Source organism: Cyrtonyx montezumae, unplaced genomic scaffold (genome assembly GCF_038088225.1).
Source record: "Cyrtonyx montezumae isolate F1298 unplaced genomic scaffold, pur_monq_1.0 scaffold_4, whole genome shotgun sequence".
Taxonomy (NCBI): Eukaryota; Metazoa; Chordata; class Aves; order Galliformes; family Odontophoridae; genus Cyrtonyx; species Cyrtonyx montezumae.
Genome location: NW_027072045.1, coordinates 17200753 through 17221536, shown reverse-complemented (window position 1 = coordinate 17221536; position 20784 = coordinate 17200753). Strand labels below are relative to the sequence as shown.

The 20784-nt window shown below is 37.0% G+C and overlaps 1 protein-coding gene across 1 annotated transcript in view; it reads right to left on the bottom strand.

The window, feature by feature from the left end:
• Positions 1-8432: 8432 nt before the first annotated feature.
• The window catches only part of MYOF (myoferlin), a 65075-nt gene continuing 52723 nt past the window's right edge, over positions 8433-20784 (bottom strand). Inside the window, exons 39-54 of the mRNA XM_065746744.1 lie at positions 17534-17545; positions 16381-16479; positions 15825-15950; positions 15230-15385; positions 15027-15118; positions 14214-14384; positions 13575-13723; positions 13240-13379; positions 12638-12726; positions 12464-12559; positions 11709-11850; positions 11378-11477; positions 10724-10917; positions 9980-10089; positions 9487-9634; positions 8433-9059 (exon numbers count right to left, since the gene is read on the bottom strand). Of these exons, the coding sequence (XP_065602816.1) occupies positions 9024-9059; positions 9487-9634; positions 9980-10089; positions 10724-10917; positions 11378-11477; positions 11709-11850; positions 12464-12559; positions 12638-12726; positions 13240-13379; positions 13575-13723; positions 14214-14384; positions 15027-15118; positions 15230-15385; positions 15825-15950; positions 16381-16479; positions 17534-17545 (1860 nt within the window). The 3' untranslated portion in view covers positions 8433-9023. The remainder of the gene's footprint in view (positions 9060-9486; positions 9635-9979; positions 10090-10723; positions 10918-11377; positions 11478-11708; positions 11851-12463; positions 12560-12637; positions 12727-13239; positions 13380-13574; positions 13724-14213; positions 14385-15026; positions 15119-15229; positions 15386-15824; positions 15951-16380; positions 16480-17533; positions 17546-20784) is intronic.

Sequence of the window (20784 nt, the reverse complement as noted above, 5' to 3'; positions counted from 1 at the left end):
GCTCTGGAATTTGTCAAAAATACTCATCATTAAGTCACACACAAATCTTCCAGATATATATGTACTTATTTTAAAGAACTAAGTAATGTAAGTGAAACTTAAGGTTTGTGGGTTTATTTTTATTTGTTTATTTATTTGGACCATTAGGAATTGTTAATAGCTGATTATTTACTACAAAAGCAATAACTGAGAAGATACAGTGACCTCTGTGCAGGCAGGCCTCTTTGCAATGAGAAATGCACTGTGCACAAAGAGCAGACAGGTTACTTCTTGCTGTAACACTGTCAGAGTGGTGGTAGGTCTGGTGAGAAGCTTGGTATGTTATGATCTATCTTGTTTTACAGTCATAGGTGAGTGAGGTAGAGTTTTGGAAAAAGAGACAGCAATCCACAGAAGTAGTCTTGTTCACTGATAAATGCTATTCTTACAGATCATTATTTTCTAGTGTTCTTTTTTTCCCCTCCTAGGAATGTAATTCATTGGCCTATTTCCTAGTATACTTTCTTAGTAGCATCAGAAATTATGAACATTCTGTAAAGCATCCATCCACATTTTTCAAGGCAATAGCTTTTATGGCATAATTCAATTCGCTGCTAGTTTGTGTCTTCTGATCTTTCTGTTACTCGTTCTCTTCCTTATTTAATGAAGACAAAGGTGAAAGAAATCTACAAATGGGTTATCTGAAAAATGCAGCCCCAGTAAGACTACATTCTTAATGCCTGTACCAGCACCTCTGGAAATGGTGTCTTTATGTTAGCACTTGGCTTCCACATCAGAGCTCATTCTGCTGTTTGTGACAGACAATTCTGTAAGTTCTTCTACTTGTGACTGGAGTAGTACAGCAAGTGGTAGGGTAGGCAAGCTTAGAGTATTCTGACCAGCGATCCAACTCATTCTCCTAAGGTCCTGGTGATCTTTCTGGTTAAAATTACAGCAACTAGTTCAATCCTTCTAGATTACATACAGCGCGTGGTTTGGATGATTTTATATCTGTACTCTGGAAAATGTGTCCTCCTGTGTTCCTGGACAAAATCATGAACTATTTAAAAATAGTAATAGGGCTAGCACTTAAGCTGGTAGGTTGTCATGATCAGGCCTTGCCTATATAGATTAATAGAAGTAGTTTCTACTTTGTTGAAGACTGGAAGTAGCTTACCTGGTTGGAGCCATTGAGAGACCATTTCTGAATCAGCTAAGCAGTCAATGTAGTTAGTTCATTTTAGAAGGATCATGCATAATAAAACGTATGTTCACTGAGCTTGAACTTTCAGTTGAGGTAGTGTGGGTGTGTTGATCATTTACAGGTAGTGGGTTACAGGTACTGGTCTTCAATTCTAAGAGCTTGTATAGCTCCAGCACTACACGAGGCTTGTAGGTTCCTCTGCCTGCTTCATGTGAAAGCCACTACTTATTACCACAGCTTTCTGCGGGTCTTCATTGAAACAGAAATTTGTGTTAATGATAGAACTAATGTGTATGTTATTTTCATAGGTCAGCAATGGACTTCTTTTCTTTCTTAATGTTTCATGACAAATTTTCACAGCGATTAATATTTTATTTTCATTGTATTCAGAACAAAATATGCTAGAGTTGAAATTTGGGAATTCCAGTTTCCAAACTGGAATCTCAGCTTTTGAGGCAGTAATGATGTGCAGCAGGATATATACAAGATAGGTGGGATTTTATGGGGCATGTGTCCAGATGCTGAACAACTGTTGTGGGAAAGTGTTTTAAATGTGACCTTCTCACACAGTGGAGATGCTGATGCAGGGACTGTGTGAGCTCTGCGAAGTTAAGGCTGGCTGAATTAGAGTCTTTTTCCCATCTGTTCCAAAAGGGACTAAGAGCAGAGTAGCAGTCCAAACTGATGCTAAGAGCAGAACCCTGCCAGATTTAGCCAGGCTGGCTCAGTTTTTGCTGTGCAAAAATAACTTGGGATTTCAACTCATTTTTATATCTCCTCGTTGCTCTGAATGCAGAATTTTGCTTTTTGGCCCTTTTGCTAGTTTGTGAACAGGGGGGGTAGTTTCTCTTTTATTCCTTCGGGGGATTTCCATTCCATTTTCCTTTAATTTGCTCCTCCCTGTTAATCGCATAAGAGAAGCTTAGAGTGTTAAGTGAACAGATAATTATTGGTCTATGTATATGGACTAGAAGAATTCAGATTTACATGAAAATAGCTATCTTCAGGTTAGACCTTTACATTTGGAAATAAGCTCTTTTCAGGTCTATTTTCCTTCCATTGTTATGTGCTTTATTTAATGTGAATGGTGGATGTTTGAGGAGGGACAGAGGTTTATTTCACTATTCAGATTCACCCGCGGGGTTTAAGTCGGCACAGCATGGTCTGAGCTAGATGAGTGGAGACATCTGACTTCTAATTAAAAACACGCGCAATACATGCACTTCTGCAGTTGAAGTAAATCGGTTAACTCGTTTCTCAGAGTCGATTGCTTTTACCTTTTTTTTGTGTGTGTGTGTGTGTGTGTGTGTTATGTTTAAACTCATAGCACAGTGGGACCATCAACATTTTGCTTCAGGAATTTCTAAGGCAAGAAACAAGAGTCAAAAGCCAGAGCAGGTCCCCTGCAACAAAGCCTCTGAATGTGAACACTGGGATGTTTCTGACCAGGTGTTCCAGTTCTCTTCTTGCACAAATACTTGTTTCAGTCTTTTTTTTTTCCTCTTAGTTTTCTAGCAGTAGCAGTTACACTGTGCAGGCTTTTGTGGGAGGGCTCATGGGCTATGTGGTAGAATGCCTATGTTTTGGGCTAGGTGGACTAGATGTGGGCAGGATTAATCGTAGAAGTTTCATTGTTTGTCTGCCTCCTGCTCTGAAATGGGAACCTTTAGCTGTGGAGGGAAGGCAAGCTGAAGTTAACTTCTGTGCCAGCTCAGGGGGTGTCAGAAATTTAGAGTAGGAGCTAATGGCTAGAGCTGCCGGATGTGCCGAGCCTGGTGTGCATCTTGCTCCCTAGAGGTGAGGGCATAAGGCTGAAGCTAAGGCGCTAATTATTAACTGTTCACGGTTCTCGACCGCATGGTTGTCTGAAGAAAACATTTGTCGACTGTGTTAATTAAAACAGAGGCTTAATGTGTCCAGGAGAGCAGATGCATGTACAGAATATTTCAGCAACATTTCTCCCCTTGCAATCAGGGAAAGAAGCATTGAGAAGCATTGGAGTTTTGCTGCAGAAGCCCCAATGCGTTTCTCCCCAGATAGCGATGTGAAGGGCTTTGCTACTAACTGGAGCTTTCATTGTGTTGCCATCCACCAATAACTTCTACATCTAGGGTTAGTGTCAAGCATCAGAAGGGATTCTCTTACCTGCTTAGTTGTCATACTTACAAGGTCTATCCCCATTTCTGGTATATATACTTTAGTTGTTTAGTTTTCTTTTATTCTCTTATGGTGGGGTGTGGGGGAATATTCTGAAGGTCATTCTTATGTAGTTGATGTGATCTTATCCCTTGAGTCTGCCAATGGGTCCTGAAAGAGGGCTTTGGGACAAGGGGACTTGCTCCGAAGTCAAGTCCCCTGTTAGCATTTTGTTTGCTGTCTTAAGATATTGTCCTGTGGGATTACACACTCTGTGATTTATGTCAGCATGCTGTATAGTACAGGGGTTTGAAGCAAATAACAGTTCCACACTGAAGAAACAAATGAACAAAAAACCCAACTGGTGTCGTAAGAAATTGGTGTTGCTTCCTTTTGTTCTGATTCTGTTGGCTGAGGATGTAACAGTGGACAGGAATAAATATCTACTACTAGCATCGTTGCCAATGCATTGTGAGGCTGTAGCCCTACTGGAACAGGGACTCTGAAGCTGATCCAAGATCGTTAGAGCGTTTCATTAATCACTTCTTTATGGTATTTGATCTGATAACCTGAGTATTAAGAAGGAGTAGACACACAAGTCAAGAAAGATTGGCAACTGTGCAACGGTGTGTCTCAGCTGTGAGTATGTACTGCTGTTCTCAGTTGCAAAGTGAGGAGCTGAGTGCTATCCTAGGGGCTCCTGCCATAAGCATGGGATGCAATGAAATATTGGAGCTTGTTTATTTTGCGGTGTTTTCATAATATGCAGGAAGGTACTGCAGCTCTTCTTTGGTCCTATGGAGTTAAATACTTTGACAGTGCGCTTCAACAGGAAGCCGAAATCTGAACTAAAATGTGTCTGTTAACATTATGTAATGCTTTTTTTTTTATTTTTTCCTTTTTATGCTCAAGGTTCTGAGGGGAAGAGTGAGTCTTTATGTGTGCATGTGCGTGGCTTTAAAGAAAAGCTTCTAATTTATATGTTCTCTACTTCCCTGTGGTTTCCATTAGATACCTGTTACTGTGTCACTTCTCAGTGCTGACCTCTGTATCTACTACAGGAAGCCTTACTGGTTTCTTTCATTGTCCACATTTGAATTTTTATTCATTTATTATGTGCCTCTTTGGAGACCTATGTCAAAATCAAATAGGAAGTTTGAACATAAGCTGATTATGATTGATAGAGCATTGTGACATTGGTTTATTCACTGTGACACTTCGGGTGATGGCTGCAACTTATGTTTCCTTAATTGCTGTTTCACACTGAGTTGCTCTCACTGGCAGATCTGATAGAGGACATAGCTGTTCAGGGAGAGTTCAGGGGCTTGGGTGCAAATTATGTATCACTACTGCCCCATTCCAATTGCACGTAAGGTTTATATGAATTCCTTACTCACTGCTACTTCTGCATCTCCTCACTGATAGGGATGTCTGTGTCCTCTTACAGCTTGGCACAAAGCTTTGTCGTGGCCAAAGATTCAGTATTTCTGAGGGGCTGAGAGGAGGTCTGTGCATGTTCATTTCTGTCTGAAAAACTTCAACCCGAATCTGCTACTGAGCTGCACATGTAGCATCTAATTCCACCAGGGGATTAGAGATGCAATCCCCTGGTGGAAACACCCTCCAGCAGCAGGAAAAGGATGGAGAGAAGTGGTTTGGTCTGTGGATCCCAAATAGTTGCTGGCAACGTGTTGCAGCCCTCAGCCGTGTGGTATATGATGCTAGAGGATCCTTGTCCCTTACTGCTAAGTAGCTCCCGCAACGGAAGTGGATGAATGCCTCACACCTGTGTGCTGCTACTTGTGCATCCCCCTGTGGTGACTGATGGTCCCACTGCTGTTCAGGTCTGTGCACCTCCTGTGGTGCTCTGAGCGCCCTGGTGCTTTTTGCCACTAGTCCTGTCAACTGGAAAGGAAACAGAACTGCCTTGGAGTCTTTCATAAGCAATTACAGTGTATTCAGAGCTTCTTGGTGGCTTCTAGGAAGTAAGCATTTACCCTTTGGTATTACTCATCCTATATTTGTCAGTGGATTTCATCTGTTAGCTACAGTAAATGTAAAAAAGGAACAAGAGTAGCTTTGTGGTTAGATCTCGGGACTCATCAATGTCTAGTTTTTCTTGTCGTGTGAATTTTTACAGAACTTTCCAGTTTTCCTTTAGAAAAGTTACTTTCTAATTCAGTGTATGAGTTTCTTCATACATAACAGTGAGCAGTTGTGTAAAGCCTGTGTTATTTACTAGCTAAGGTAATTCAGCTCGATTCAGTGCTGAATGCTGCATTCTCACTATCTGGTACTGTTTCAAGTTGCCCGCAGACCCTTAGGCATGCGGTGGCAAGGGATGGACGCTTCACAACTGCAACACCAGGAGTAAGTGTGAACCAGACTTTCACTTTGTACAAACACACACAAACACAGCGATCCAATAGTTGAGTTCCAAGGGCACTGACAGCTGTGCTTGCCGAATATGCTTTGAAGGAATGGACTTCGGTGGGACTGCATTTTCCCTTAACTATTAAATAGCGTTATTGTTCATATTGTGAACAAATGAGACTTGGGATGCCACCTTGTGGCTGTTCGAAGAAATGCATGAACAGCATGTGGGTATTGCTGAGTTTACTCCTTTATTCTACCCTGAGCTATTTTGAGAGCTAACTTTTCTTTATGAGCTACGTGATCTTTTTTTTTTTTCTTCCTTGTATAATCCTTGAAGTTGTGAAGTACATTACAGGAGCCCATAATTTTCTCACAGCCAGTAGTCTGGGCCTGGGGTGACTATAGTGTGCATTTTCCATCTTTTGAAGAGCATCTGATAAGAAATCACACACTTCTTGGAAAGCTGAGTACATCAGTGCAGCTGCTTCTTTGAGTGTACATGGTTTCAGAGCCAGGATTTAGATGTATTGATGGCAAGTGATATTTATTGAGCTCTTTTTTGTTAAAAGTGCTATCTGTCTAGCTTTAGCCTTTCCCAGCCTGTTTCAGCTAGCTTGTGTTTTATGTCTTAAGGATGCTCAGGTGCAGAGAAGGTAGCCTGATCAAACAGATTTTATTTTTCCAAAACAGAAGTCATTTTGGAATCATCTCTTTGGAACAAAGTGTCTAAGTACTAATGTACTAAGGACTTGTGGCAGGAGGGCCCCTGACCAGGGCACATCACTCATTGCTCTGTGCCCCAGGTATTTTGGATGACAGTGCTAAACTAATTGCTAAAGTAAAAGAGTGAGTTTTTCTTTCTGTTCTGAATACTACTGAAGAACTCAGTATTATGCACCTACAGTGACCTATCTTCACTTCCACACTGAAGCCTGGATTTGTTTTCTGATAGGGTGGGTGTACTTCCCAAGCTGCTTTAACAGATTGCAAACTTACACTGTGCAGCTTGTGGAAAATTTTCCTGAAGGAAAATTTGATTAGGACAGTGTGCAACAGATCAACTATAGAAGTATGGCTAGTTGCAGTTACACAGAATGATTTTAGGGAGTAGTTGAATGTCATGGCCGTATATATTTGCCAGGTTATTAATTGAGGCAAAGCAAACTTGCAGGAATTCCTCCTCCTGTGAGGAACTCCTACGGCTAATTCATTTCCTATTAAAAGGACCATTTCTATTGTGGCTTCAAAGGGTGTTACCCGCAGTTGCTGTCAAGCGGAGTGATGCAGAGCTGTCGTGGCTGGCACGGCAAGAAACAGTGTAAAGTTGTTATCCACACAGAGCTAAATCTTTGCTACAGCCTTTTTAAGGTACTGTATTTTGGAGTCGTGTGTAACAGTTACATCAAGGATTACAGATGTGACTAGCATTGTATGTAAATGATAATGTTCACATCACTTGCTTGTGAACATGTGCTGCTGTTGTTTCCAGAGTGAGCTTGGAGTCAGAGTGGATTCTCCAACTTTCCAGTTACATTTTATGTAACGCTTGCATAATTATAGAGAAAACAGTCAAGCCTATGCATGCACAGAGGCAGCTGGAAGACAGTACCAAAGTCTTGAAATGCTAAGGGAAGAAGCCTGCGCCGATCTCTGCTCTAACTGTCCTGAGGAATGCTGTTCTTAAATACCTCCTTAAAGCTAAATGCTCATCTACTGACAACCATTAGAAGCAACACACGTTTTTGAAGTAGAATGAAAAGAAAGCTGCTGTGATTTTTACCTTCTGTCATATCTATGGCACTGACTTAGATTTTATTGCTGGATGAACAAACATTAGCTGATATTACCATCAGTTATTTCAAAGTGCTATTTGTTTCATTATTACTGAAGGGACAATCCATCTGGATAGAGATTAGCTCCAGCTCTGAGCTCTCAATCATATATCAAGATGCTTGAAAGTTTTCTTTTCTTTGTTTTAACCAAAAAATAAGGACGTTATCTTTTTGACAGGATGGCTGTTGCTTGTGCTCTAACATTGTAGTTACGTGATGTCTTTACTCTAGCTTGCTTAACAGCATTAAGGCAGTAGCATTTATTTTGCCTGACAAGTGCATAGTTTTCAGTGTTTAGCACACAGTACTGTGTGCTGCTAAATACAGACTTTAATTCTTGCAATTATTACTGCCATCTTTTTTTAAGGCATGAGGAGTCCTGATGCAGTTAAGTATGTAACTATCACAGAAAATGCAGATCCTGCTGCAGCCCTCCTACTTTTAAAGCACTGGAGAATGTTCATAGAGAGGCTTCTGCTTTGACCCTCCATAAAATGAAGGTGGAATCTCACTACAAACCTGATTTTATTAATTACTTTATATTTCCCTGCAAACAGGGAGAGGATAATGAGTCCAAATGAAATGCCTTCTATGTACAGATCTGGCTTCAAACAAGAGTTGATCTAGGTTGCATATCTTAGTGATCTGATTCCAGATCACTATATTACTTGGCTTTAGAGATGAAACTATTCAGCAAGTTCCATCTACTTATTAAATTCCTCACTAATGAAGAAATTCATGAGAATTCTGTGCTGAAGTATTTTTTTTATTCTTCACTTTAAGGGCAATAGTGAAATACCTTAAATTCCAGGTTAGTGACACCGTTATCTTCTGATAGTTATTATAGTGTCTAATGTGCTATAGTTTTGCAATAGATGAATCTGGAAACATGCATTTTACTTGTGGATAAGTTTATTTAACCATTTTAAAATTACAATAGGTAAACAGTATATAATGTAGTTACTTCTACATGCACGTAGTTGTTCGGATACGTACAGTATTTTAAGCAGAATGATGCTGAAGCATTCTATAAAATCATCTGACCCATCTTTAATTATGCTGTAAGACTTCTTTGGTACACATAATAATAAGTGGTGTTTGTATTTGCAGTATAAATTAATAAGAGTTTCAAAGTGCACCAATAGAGAGGAATTATCAAAAGGTGCACTTGTTAGAAATAGTAAGAACTAGCAGTTTCCTGAGTGATTTTCATGAAAAAAATCAGTATAAAAGCAGGGGAAGTCAGAACCTTACTATGGATAGATGTTACTGTATTCAAGAAATTTACACAGGGGTATTTCTTTTTGTTTTGCTTTTTAGAATACCAGTCATGACCTCCTGAGTCTTGGATATCCTTGGTTAAATTCTTACTTATCTGTTTTCCAGTTCAAAGCACTTGCAGACAAAATGCATGGAAAGCCTCACTCAATTTGGTCCACACCCTGAGGCAAAATCTCACTGCTATTTAAAGACACGAGGTGGAGAAAAACTCTTCTTTAAATTGGCTTCACCATCTTCATTGACAAGTAGTTCTGTAGAAGTGAGAGGGAAAGAAACAAAAAGTGAAAAGATGTACATGAAATACTGCAGTGTAGTTTTTTGAAAAGAGATTTTAAGATTCTAGACTGCGTCAGAATGCATTCAGGGCATACTAATTTCAGTTAAAGAAAATATTTCAGAGTAAAGCAGAATGAAATCCAGATGCAAGTTTTAATTGTGTAGATAACTGACACTTCTAAAGCAGTCATTTGCTTCAGCTCTAGTTTTAACATAATTAATTATTTCTTATTAAAAGTCAGTTGAAACTCTTAATAGCTGTTAACTTTTATAATCCTTATGTCCCTGCTAGAATTGAGTCGATATCTCCTCTCTGAAGTAAGGAGTGAACGCTGTTTACAACTCCTATAAAAGCTAGCCTCACGCTAGAGCTTAACAGCAGCAACATTTAAACATTCTTACCGGTAATGAATAGAGGAGTACTGCTACAAACAGCAATACAATCAACAGGATGATAAGGCCTATGAAGAGCCACTTAAACCTGCGCCACACAATAAATCTCATTGTCTTGCAGGGATTTGTAAACCAAAGGAAGGACGTATCAGGTCGGCTGTATTTTGAAAAGCAAACAAATATTAATCACATTGTAAATACAGAGAGTACTACTGAAGTGTGAAAGTATAATGTATTAAAAAAGTCTGAGTTTAGAGTTGAAGAAAGCAGAGTTTTTTTTATTGTCAGACAGCAGCTTTGCTAAAATCTGTGCCATTATACTGAGACCACCTTGCATTTTATCCTTGTACTTGCAAAGGAAACACAGATGGCTTTTAGAAGCAGTTTATGGAAGGACAAATATAGTTCAAATATAATGGCTCATTTTTAATGCAGATTTTGTCGGGAAAATCATAGTAGCTAGAAATATGTTCTTCAAGTTAGTAAGAGAAAAATAACTTACTTTGGTAGATCTAGTTTGGGGTTCATGTTGGGTTCATCTCTTCCTTTACCAGCTGGCCTTTCCTCAGCTTCTTTTTCATTGACAACTTCCAGTGTCATTTCAACTTTACCCTTCAGAAAACATGACAAACATTTTATTGTCTTGAAGGAGTAAGAAGAGTACTTGTTTGATATTTTGTGTGTCTGGGGAGCAGAGGTAGTGTTCCCTTTCCCTCTGCAAATATGCTTGTTTCCGTACTATGATGATGTTTGAGAATGATAAATATGGGAAAAATATCTTGTGCTATTTTCGGTTTGATTTTTTTCTAATTCAAGAGCAGTTACATTTTAAGCTATGCACTGCTTTTCACAATTTACTAAAAAGAAAAAAAAAACAATTGTTTTTGTTTTAAGAACAACCCAATGAACGCATCTTTTCCTAATGAAAATTTATTGCTGTTGCTGACAGATGTTTCTGACTTTTTCCCTTGTTTATCAAATTGCAGTATGAAATTTAAAAGCAAAAACACTGTAAGGAAATAGCACATTCTCAAAAGGCTTAGTACTCCAGCAAACAATAAACATGCTTTTTTTAATTCTTCATATGTTTCGAGTCTAAGGCTTAACCATATCCTTGAATATCTTTAATATTAAAATATACCAGTGGTTCTTTAGTATTTTTTCCCAGGTAGATACTTTGTAGTTAAAAGTAAGATCATTTTAAGTAATATTTCACTTCTCTTAAAAATTACTTTAATAACCATACCGCTAAAATGCGAGAGCCATCCTTTTCAACACAACATGGCCACCACCCCTTCATGCATTTCTGCTCAAAGAGAGAGGCAGTCATAGCAGCCTTCTGAGAACTGTCTGCTTTGTACTCTGGAATCATGTCCATATTGCACTTCTCTGGAACTTTTGCTGGAATTATTGTTTCATGTAAATCAAGTTCCACAAAACCTAAGAGATAAATAGAATAAAACGTAGGCACTGCATAACACAACCAACCGAAAGCAAAGTGATTCAGCATAATCCTTTCCCATATCCAAACGTGCTCTAGAAAAGAAGTGATTAAAATACATGTTTTGTTCTTGTATGCTTGCATATTGTGAGGCAGGCAAGTTTGATGCAGCAGGCTGTGTTTATGCTCATCTTTTTGGTGCTGAATGTATTAATATTGATAAAATGTACTTAGCAAGCTGCAGTATCAAGCCCCCCCCCGTGTTTTTTTTTTTCAAATGCAAGATAACTTACTTTAATCTTTAATATTTTTCCACTATGTGCTTAAAAAGAACCTGACAAAGTACAGAAATATAATGCTCAAGTAATTGTGATAGTGCAATATATTATTTGGCTAACAGTAGCTCACTTTGAACACGCAGCTCGTATATAATAATTTAAGATTGTTTTGTTTTCTTACCAAGATAGTCATCCAGGGAGAATTTGTCATTATCCCATATCTGGATGATCAGTTTGGGTGGGATTCTGAATTCTGTCTTGTCAAGACTCCAAAAATGTTCCTAATATTTAAAAAACAAAGGAGAAAAAAAAGTGCCTGCCATTTGTGGCCAACATGTTGTTCCTGGCTAAAAGGAAGAATCCAATTTAATGTTTAAATTTAATGTTTGCAGTAGCAACTTGAGAAAACTTTGAGAAACTGAGCCAATCTGCCTCTGTGTATGCAGCAGACAAAATTATCAGCACTAGTTAAAATCTCTATTTTGTGTACAGACATCTTCAGAAATACATACCTTTTTGGAAACTATGCAGAGTTGCTCTGCTGGGAGATAGTCAAAAGGAAAAACAAATCTCCAGTTAAAGTTTCCTTCACCATCCAGAGATCTGTAGTGAACATCTGTTTTCTGCTTGTTTTCCTCATTACCAGGCATCCACCTGTGGAAGTACAGGTGGACATTTTTGGTGTCTGCAGTGGAACCACACCAGTAGTTTGTACTGCAGCCACATTACTGAGTGGCTGCAACTACGATAGAGGAGCTGTGCACAGAGGCGTGGAGACTTCCACGCTCCTTCATTTCGGTTCTAATTTGGTACTGGAAATACAAACACCTGAAACAAACTTTTGATCTGCTCAGACTATTACACTTTTTGTGGTTAATTGGTTTAATTTTTCTTTTCCTTTTTTTTATAGAAAGAGTTAGATAAATACTCTATAGTCTTTTGATTTCTATTGGATTTTTTTACACCAAGACTATGAAATGTAACAAGATTTCAGGATGTGTAGCACCAAAGCTAACCCCCTGCTTGTCACTTCCCATCTCTAGGTTCTAATTTTTTTCTAAGGCTGCACTTCTGGGATCTTTTATAACACAGTAACAGGTCATGCTGTGTCTTATACTTCAATACTTCTGAGCTTAGCACTATTTCTGAGGGTGCAGGGTACACTGATTTGTCTGAACGAGATCGTTTTTGGACTCATTTTCTAAGCACTGACGGGATATCCCTAACCTCATTCAGCCATGTGTGCTACAGGATAGGATGCTCTTACCCCTTCACATAAATGTCACTCATTTCTTCCCCTGTGATGCTCTTTTCATCCAGAAGGACATCTTTGGTGTTCCAGACAATCACTCGTAAGACATACCTAAGAGAGACGATGTTCACATGAAGAGATTTGAATTAGCTTTGTGAGAGCTGCCAGACAGTGCGTACAGATACTCACTTCTTGGCTTTTCGGGGAGTGATGTTGAAGGGAGGGCCTGGAGGTCCTAAGCTTTTGGGGAAAACATCAACCCACATCTGGAGCTTTCCCTGCAGTAGTACAGAAGACAAATGAGGGAGTGTTGCATACATGTTTGTCATAGTGATTCCCTGTAAAAGTCTACTGATGTGCTTACTAGTACTTTCTAGCCACAGAGCAGACTCACTCATCTGAAGACTGTCAGATCTTTTACAAGCTTCAGCTAGGGGAAAGCATGTTATGCTTCCTCAAGTAAACGATGCAAAAAATTCAGAAGGTGGTAGGGTCATTAACTCCTAGGGAACTCAGTGCAGTTGGGTACCTAAGTAGTTCTCATTCTGTAGTTACAGTTTTCTGTTCTCTCAGATGTTAAGTGCAGAGTGATTCATGGTGGATTAATTGCAGCTGCTGGCCTTCCTACTGTAGAGGAACAGTTCCCTTCACTAGATTTAAATGGGGCAACCACTGCAGATTTTGTACTTTATTTGGAATACAGGCTCGTGTATTTATTTAACTTCTCTGACTGCTATGGGAATGCAGTATTTCTGTGTTCAAGGAACAGAAGTAAAACCATTTTGCAGTACCTGAGGTATGTTGGGCTGGAAGGTGCTATATAAGGTCCTTGTCTCCACATGCTCAGGCACCAAACCCTGGGTTCGTAAGATATGAAGGGCAAGCCGCTCTTGACCTGGACCAAGGTGCTGATGTAGTATTTTATTAGCTTCTGAAATAGAATAAAGGAATAGAACAGGGGTTCATGATCCAGAATTTGCATTTGAAACTTTAAAAAGGAGAATTTAGCACAAAACTATGTTCACTAGTCATATATTTTTTTTCCTATTCTTCCATGAACAGTGAAATTTTATATTTGTATCAATGTGATTTAAGAGAAAAATAGAAAATAGGTGAACAAGCTCACCAACTTCCTCCAAAGTATAGTCTCGTCCCCCGTAGTTAATCCTTCTACCATTTTCAGAGAATACAGGAGGAGCATAGCCTTTAAACCGGGCAATGTTTTGCAGTAACTGGGTTGGCTTCAGCTGATCACGCCAGGTATTCACACCTGAGCTTTTAGGAAAGCAACAAAATATATCTTAAAATTATTCACCATTCCTGGGCATCTGCAAATTATGTAAAATGCATTTACTACCTCTAAACGAATCCAGAAAGGGCAGAAATGCAGCTGCCTAGACCTGCTGACTGATTGTGATAGTGACATAATTACCATTTGAGACAGAGGGCTTCTTTCTTTACCTATCAAAACAACATGCTAACAGATGCTTTCATATTAACTCCCAGGAATAAGTCAGAAGATTGTGTTGTGTGTTCTCTGTACAGAAGACACACATTTTACCATAGGTGAAGAATACTAAAATGTCTGACGTTGTTTTCACTTAAGGCTCTTCTGAAGATTTGCAGCTTTACTTACCAAGCACCAGAAACTATACTGTTGTTTTTAAAACATGCAATTAAGATGAACACAGTTCCAATTTCACTGTTACAGAGAGTGAGAACTAGATCTACCAGATACAACTTTTGAATAAACAGTATGACTTACATGCAATACTGCTGTGGGATGCCACAGTGAGATCCATAACGAGACAGAAATCTGTTCTCCAGATCAATTATGGTTTCACCAACTTTTTCATCACGAGTCAATGTGTCGTAGTCATAGACTGAAATTTTCAGATCTTTTTCTTGAGGTAAGAAGCAGCTGAGTTCATACATTCTAAACATAAAAATGTCAAGTTTAACACTACTACTCAAAGTTTATTTTTGAGTGATGGCCTTTAGAAGATATTAAATGGATGCTCTGTTGTTGATAATTCCAGTAGCAATTACTAATGATACACTGCTTGGTATTTGTGCTCATTAATAATTATGTTTTGTAGTCTTACAGACATTGCAACATTCCTTTCTCCACAATGTGTTACTTATAGCGTGGTGTTGTTAGGCTCAGTATAGAATTTAAGCTTGTTTAATCCATAGCTCCTGTATGATTAGCACTTATCTTTTGTTAAATCACAATACAAACAGTCAAAGCTTTTATAAATGTTTCAAATGTTTTCAAATTTTTCAGAGTTAAAACTGTTTTTCCTGTTTTGTTCTGCATTAGACAGGACAGTTTTAAAATACATTTTGTTTGCATTTGTGCAGTTTACCCATGTAATTCAGAACATTTATAGGCTAGCCAAACACCTAGGTTGTCTGTTGGTTTCAAAGTGAAGTGGAACTTAAGTTGCAATGGTCCATTATATAACTGTGAATACTACAGTGGATCTTTACAATAACACTTAATTGTATGACATTATCAGAAAACATGAAAATATTCTGAAATATGGAAAATTAAAAATACAAAGAAGTTTGTTACCTGCCAAAAATTGGGTTGAGAGTATTAGGCACATAATTATCTCGGTCTTCAATTACTTTTTTGCTTAGGGATATTTTTATGTAAGGATCACACTATTCAAAATAAGAATAAATATCGTTAAGAAATTGTTATAAGATTAACTGTATTTAAACTGTGGTACAGCAGAGTTAGATCACAGACATCCCAAAGCCAACGAGTCTCACCAGCCCATTGTTATCCTGGGGTTGAAGCTGCAAGGCTCTAACGATATAAATTCGCACTATGCACTCCTGAGGCCCACTGTCTGGTAACTCCCGGAACTGGCGGGGAGGAGCTGGAGTAGTGGGATCAGTGGGTAAGGCATAGATTTTAAACGACCCCTAAAACACGATACAAAGAATCAGTCTAGGTAAGTGTAGAAAAGTCAGTCCTGTTTATCGTATGTCTATACACAGTTTTACATAGAAACAGTAAAATCACAGCTTAATTCAACTTAAGAGTTGTAACTCAGGTGTCATTTGACTCAGGTAATACCACAAAGGCAAAACTACATCCTGAGAAGGTTCTGTTCCACAGGGGAGACTGCATTAGTATTAATATTTCTTTTAAATTAATAAATATTGCATATAGTGTAAGCTATGTGGATCAGTCCCTTTGGTGGAAAATAAAGACCGTACTAAGCAGTTAAGAGCATCTGTTGCCACTACTAACACACACCTCTGCTGAAATGCTTGCATTTAGACTGACTTAAATGATAAGCACTTAAATGCTGGATGCAGTCTTCTGTACTTGTTTTTTTCCCCATTACCTGAAATTTACCTTAAATTCCCCAACAACTGATGGATCATCGCTGTCCTCAGATTTCCCTCTGTACAGCTTATATGTTTCACAGAAATCTGTTAGGTTATTAAATTCAGGTACCTTTTCCAATTCACAGTCATACACCTGAAAGTAAAAAGGATAAAAGCAGAGTTTAGAAATTATTGCATGTATCAGCTCCAACTGTGTGGCACTGCGAAGCACATTATATATAGAGTGGAATATCTTTAGCTCTCAATTTTTTTAGTTCCGTGTTTTATATGGTACTGCTCTCTGTTCATACTTCTCTCAGTCTGGATGTTTACAAATAAAATTAGGAGTAAAATTCCATTTGACTGAAGGTTAGACTAAACTCTCAGTAATTGTAGTTATGTAGAAAAGAAGCAAAGATTTCTACTTTAAACTTTAATTTCACCCCATGAATTACTAGCAGACCTTTACAGGAAATCACATACTGCTAAATTTTGAGGCCTTAAAAAATGAAGGATTCAGCTTTGACCAGATTTGGGGCCTTTAAAGTTGGCAAATATTCATTTCTTTTTTTCTAGAGCAATACCTTTAATGTATCATAGCCTTTTGTAATATACTGTCCACATTTTTCATGTTCTCCTGTTGAAGCATAAAATTTGCTCCACCAGTCAACAATTTCTTCCTCCTTTAAAAAAAAAAAATAAATTAAATGACAAATAAGAATTTTACTGGGAAATGAAGCCTCTCATTCCATGCCGTGCTGCTAAGCATAGTAAAAGACTGTCTTCTTCAAAACTTGTTAGTAGTTAAACAGTATTAAAGGTTGATGTGAATGCACGCTTAAATGGAGCAGTCAGTTGTTTTGGGTGTTAAGGAAAAACATCATACGTGGGGTCCATTGCAGGAATCATATTCCTCTAAAAACTATAGCAAATCTATTAACGTATTTATTATTATTTTTAAAAATGTATTTATCTCAGGGGGAAAAATGTGCTATTTTGCTTTTGGCATTCCCATTTCTCTTGAAATTGTTGTTATATAATTACATCAAGACAGATCTGCAACTCTAACCACACATCGCTCCATTAAAAGCAGTGGAAATCATCCGCACCATGTCAGAGCCTTGTAGGTTTCAAATGCAGTTGGAAAGAACAAGCTATGAACTCTTAAAGACAATACTTAAACTCTCATGCAACTGCTAAATGCTAAAAAGTCTGTGCATTCAATTAACTGTAGTTCTGTGTTTATTTATTTTCTTTTTTAAATCAAAACTCATAATACATTTTTTTTTCCCCTCCCGAACAGAGAACCATGTTTTTCCCCAGGGATTATCAGAATGTAACTATATGCTCCTGAAAACTTACTCCAATCAATAATAGTACTTTTTTCTTTATTTCCTTTATTTTTATATTTATTTTATTTATCATAATATATTTTATATATTTATTATATTTTCTTTATTTTCTATATTTGGATGCGAAGAGATTCTTCAAGTATTATACAGATCATTAAATGTGAGAGGTCTTCTTGAATATCTGGGGGTTATTACATCTGTATTGCATACTTATCCTGAATTTACCATTCTACAAGTTGATGGTATATTTTATAACATACTTTGAGATTACTGTTCTTATCTGCGCTCTGAAATTTTAGGTAGCTATACTGATATACTGACTTTAAATTAGAGTTTTCATTTATGAGAAAGCAATGTATAGATTTTTAAAAATAGCATACGTTACCTTTTCTGTAAGCTGTTCATGAGGAACAATTCATAAAAAAAAAAAAAGAACAAAATAGAAACAATTATGAGGATATGCTCTGTAGAATTTAACGGTTTAAGTAAGCCCTAAAAGCTTTGCTTTCTGGCATTTTTTTGTATAGTTCTTCATGAAAATTAACTAATAACTTTACAAGTTAAGAATATTCAGACACCATACGTATACTTTTTTTATGCTGCTGTCATCATGACCTTGATGTTAAACTTGACTGACAAATATACATAAATTAAAATCAAACAACAAAATCCAAAGCTGCAAACGTTTAAAGGGCTGTGAGACACTACAGTCCTGTAATACTTTGTTCTTCATCTAAAAAAGCAAAACTTATTATTGCAGCATTAAACTTTGGCTTCTATTTATTCATTTCCACTGTAGTTATTCACTGCTTTTCCACTTGCAGTTGCAGAGTACACTGGATCTAATTTAAACACATTTTCATCTGAAATAAAAGCACTTACATAAGTGACTTTATTCCAGAGATTCTTTTCCAAACAAGATTCACATATATAAAAATGATTTTTTTTACCTTGTGGCTAACTACTTTGAAAACAATTTGCTAAAACTCAGCAGCACTTTCCCTTTCTACTGCCATATTTTCATTTGTTTACAGGCTACAGAATTTCAGGAGCCTGAAAAAAAGTGAATTACAAAATACAGTAACAATTAGGATATTTGCCTATGGATTTATCTGTGCAATTACAATCTGCACAATCCAAAATGCTTCACCTGTTAAATGAGAGATACTGCAAACAAGATCAGACCTTCCATTAACACCACATCATGCATCCCATTTGGAAGCCAGGATTAGATAGCATGATTTGTTCATGTTCATGTTTTGTCCAATGTGGCTTAATTTAAAGGCATAATCCATTCATTTTGGTTAAAGCAAAAGGAAAGTGCAAAACATTTTATGAGTACAAGCCAAATGCATCAATGGGTCAGGACTTCATTCTTATATGTCATATTCTTCTAACTCTTATTTCTATTCTGAAAATAATTATCTTGCAGGATATTCAGGCCTGCTATGTTTGAGAAGTCTTGTCTAACTTTAAAAAAGTCCTATAAATCTGAAAAATATTCTGTTTCTGCTTTAAAGGTAAGTGAAGCTATTTGTTCTTAGAAACTATATTACTGATTTGCAAAATTTAAATGCAAAATTTAGGAATTGAATAAGTTGTCATATTTAAAGTTGGCTTTGTTTAAGCACTGGTTTACAACATGAAGGGTAGCTTCCATAGCTATGCAATAATTGCTTAAACTCTTTAAGTAATGCACTTTGCTTTGTGAAGAAATGGTTACGGCAAAAGAGAAAATCCAAATCATTAAGACTTCTTCAAAAATTAGTAAAACAGATAATGAGTATTTGGATACTATTACTAAAAGTGATAAGCAGGATGTGCTCACAGAATGCTAAGAAAACAGGGTAAAATGCCATATGATAAATCTGAGATTTTGGAGTGAAATATTCACATGGTAAAGACCATTTAACAGTTAAAGCTTTTTATTGTTTGTTTGTTTTTAAATCTATCCACTGATTTCACTATGGATTGTTATACATAAAGTGTATTTACACTGAAATATTAGCATTGGAATATCTTAAAATTGTGGGGGAAAAAAAGACATAAAAGATCCTTAATGAAAGTTAGGGCTACAATTTTATTTTCTGTACATTTATTTTATTGTCTGGAAAGCAGACTTTGTTCAAAATTTTATAAACTGATAGCATGGTTAAATAATTATTTTTAATTTTGGTGCTTTTAGGACAAATATTCCAAATAATAACTAATGATATAGTAATATTTATATATTATAGCAATAGTAAATAGAGACATAGTATGACATTTATAAGTCTCGGAAGAAAGTTACACTAATATTTTTAACTAGCCTTGTTAGACTTAAAGGAATAATTTCCTCCAAGATCTCTGTATGGAATCATTGCTAAGAGGATCTCAGCCATAAGACCACAGCCCGTTAGCATTCAGCTACGTTCTGGTCATCTCCATGCAGTATTTCCATACATACATACATGCACTGTAGTTGGAGAAGCCATTTTGCTGAGTGCTGTTGACATACTGCTTAAACACTGGAAATTGGAATGGAATTGATGAAATTTTGTCCTTTTTTGTCCTTAGGAAATTGCCTGCATATCACTTATGCTTTCCACAAGTGTACTTAGTTGTACTACAACTCAGCCTGAATTGTTTTGAGTATTATTCCTTCTCTCATATGGATGCTATCACTGTATACAGGTCTGTACTGCATTTTCTTTGGGTGATGTCAAATGCCAAAAGAAATTACGTTTCACCATATGTAGCATTTAAAATATTTCCTATCATAAACAAAATCAGCTAAAACAATTCACACTAGTTTTGCCAGAGGGCTCAGTTGTTCAGGGTTTTTTTTTTTTTTTTTAAATTCTCTTACTTCCTTTAGAAATTTTATCTATGCCATCTAGAAAACATTTTTATTAGAACACAAGGCCTAAGTCAGATAAAAAATAGACATTTTTCAACTGTTATAAATTCTAATTTATATTCAGGACACATTAAATTCAGGACACATTAGTTGTATGAAGGAAATAAATAGAGCATTTTCTTATAAGAGACAACTGCCATAAAATTTCATGACATTAAAATGCTGAAGAATAAATAAAGGAAGACCAATGCAATCAGTAACTTTAAAATAGCAAATAGTCTGAATTTAGTAGGATTTAATTTGGGATCTCTGTGACTATGAAAAAAAAAAGTATATTTGAAAAATCAACATTGTGGATTAAAAGCCTACCAAATTAACAAACTAGAGGGCATAACTTTAGCCTATTATTGACAAGAAAGCTCCATCAACAATTTATGAAAACATCTTCTAGGTTAAGTTCAAAAATTACTGATAACTTTTTCCTTGAGAAGATACTGTTTGGAATTTGCTTTCACTCAGGTTCTAAGCCAGCAATAAAATTCTGCAAGCTGAATTATTTTTACCTGTAAAGTAAGACTGTACTGTAGGAGTCCTGAAAGAATCAGAGCAGTCGTGCAGAAAGAGTGTCAAGGCACAAGAGAACAGGAAAGAAAAGAGGTGTTAGCATAGAGAAAGTTGTTCCAGTGTTATTGGTTTTGGATGACTATCTGGTGAAAGGCAAAGTCATGACTGTAGAAAAAAATTAACAGCTGTAGGTCTGTGCTACAACAGTTTTGATCCTATAATCACCAAAGCAT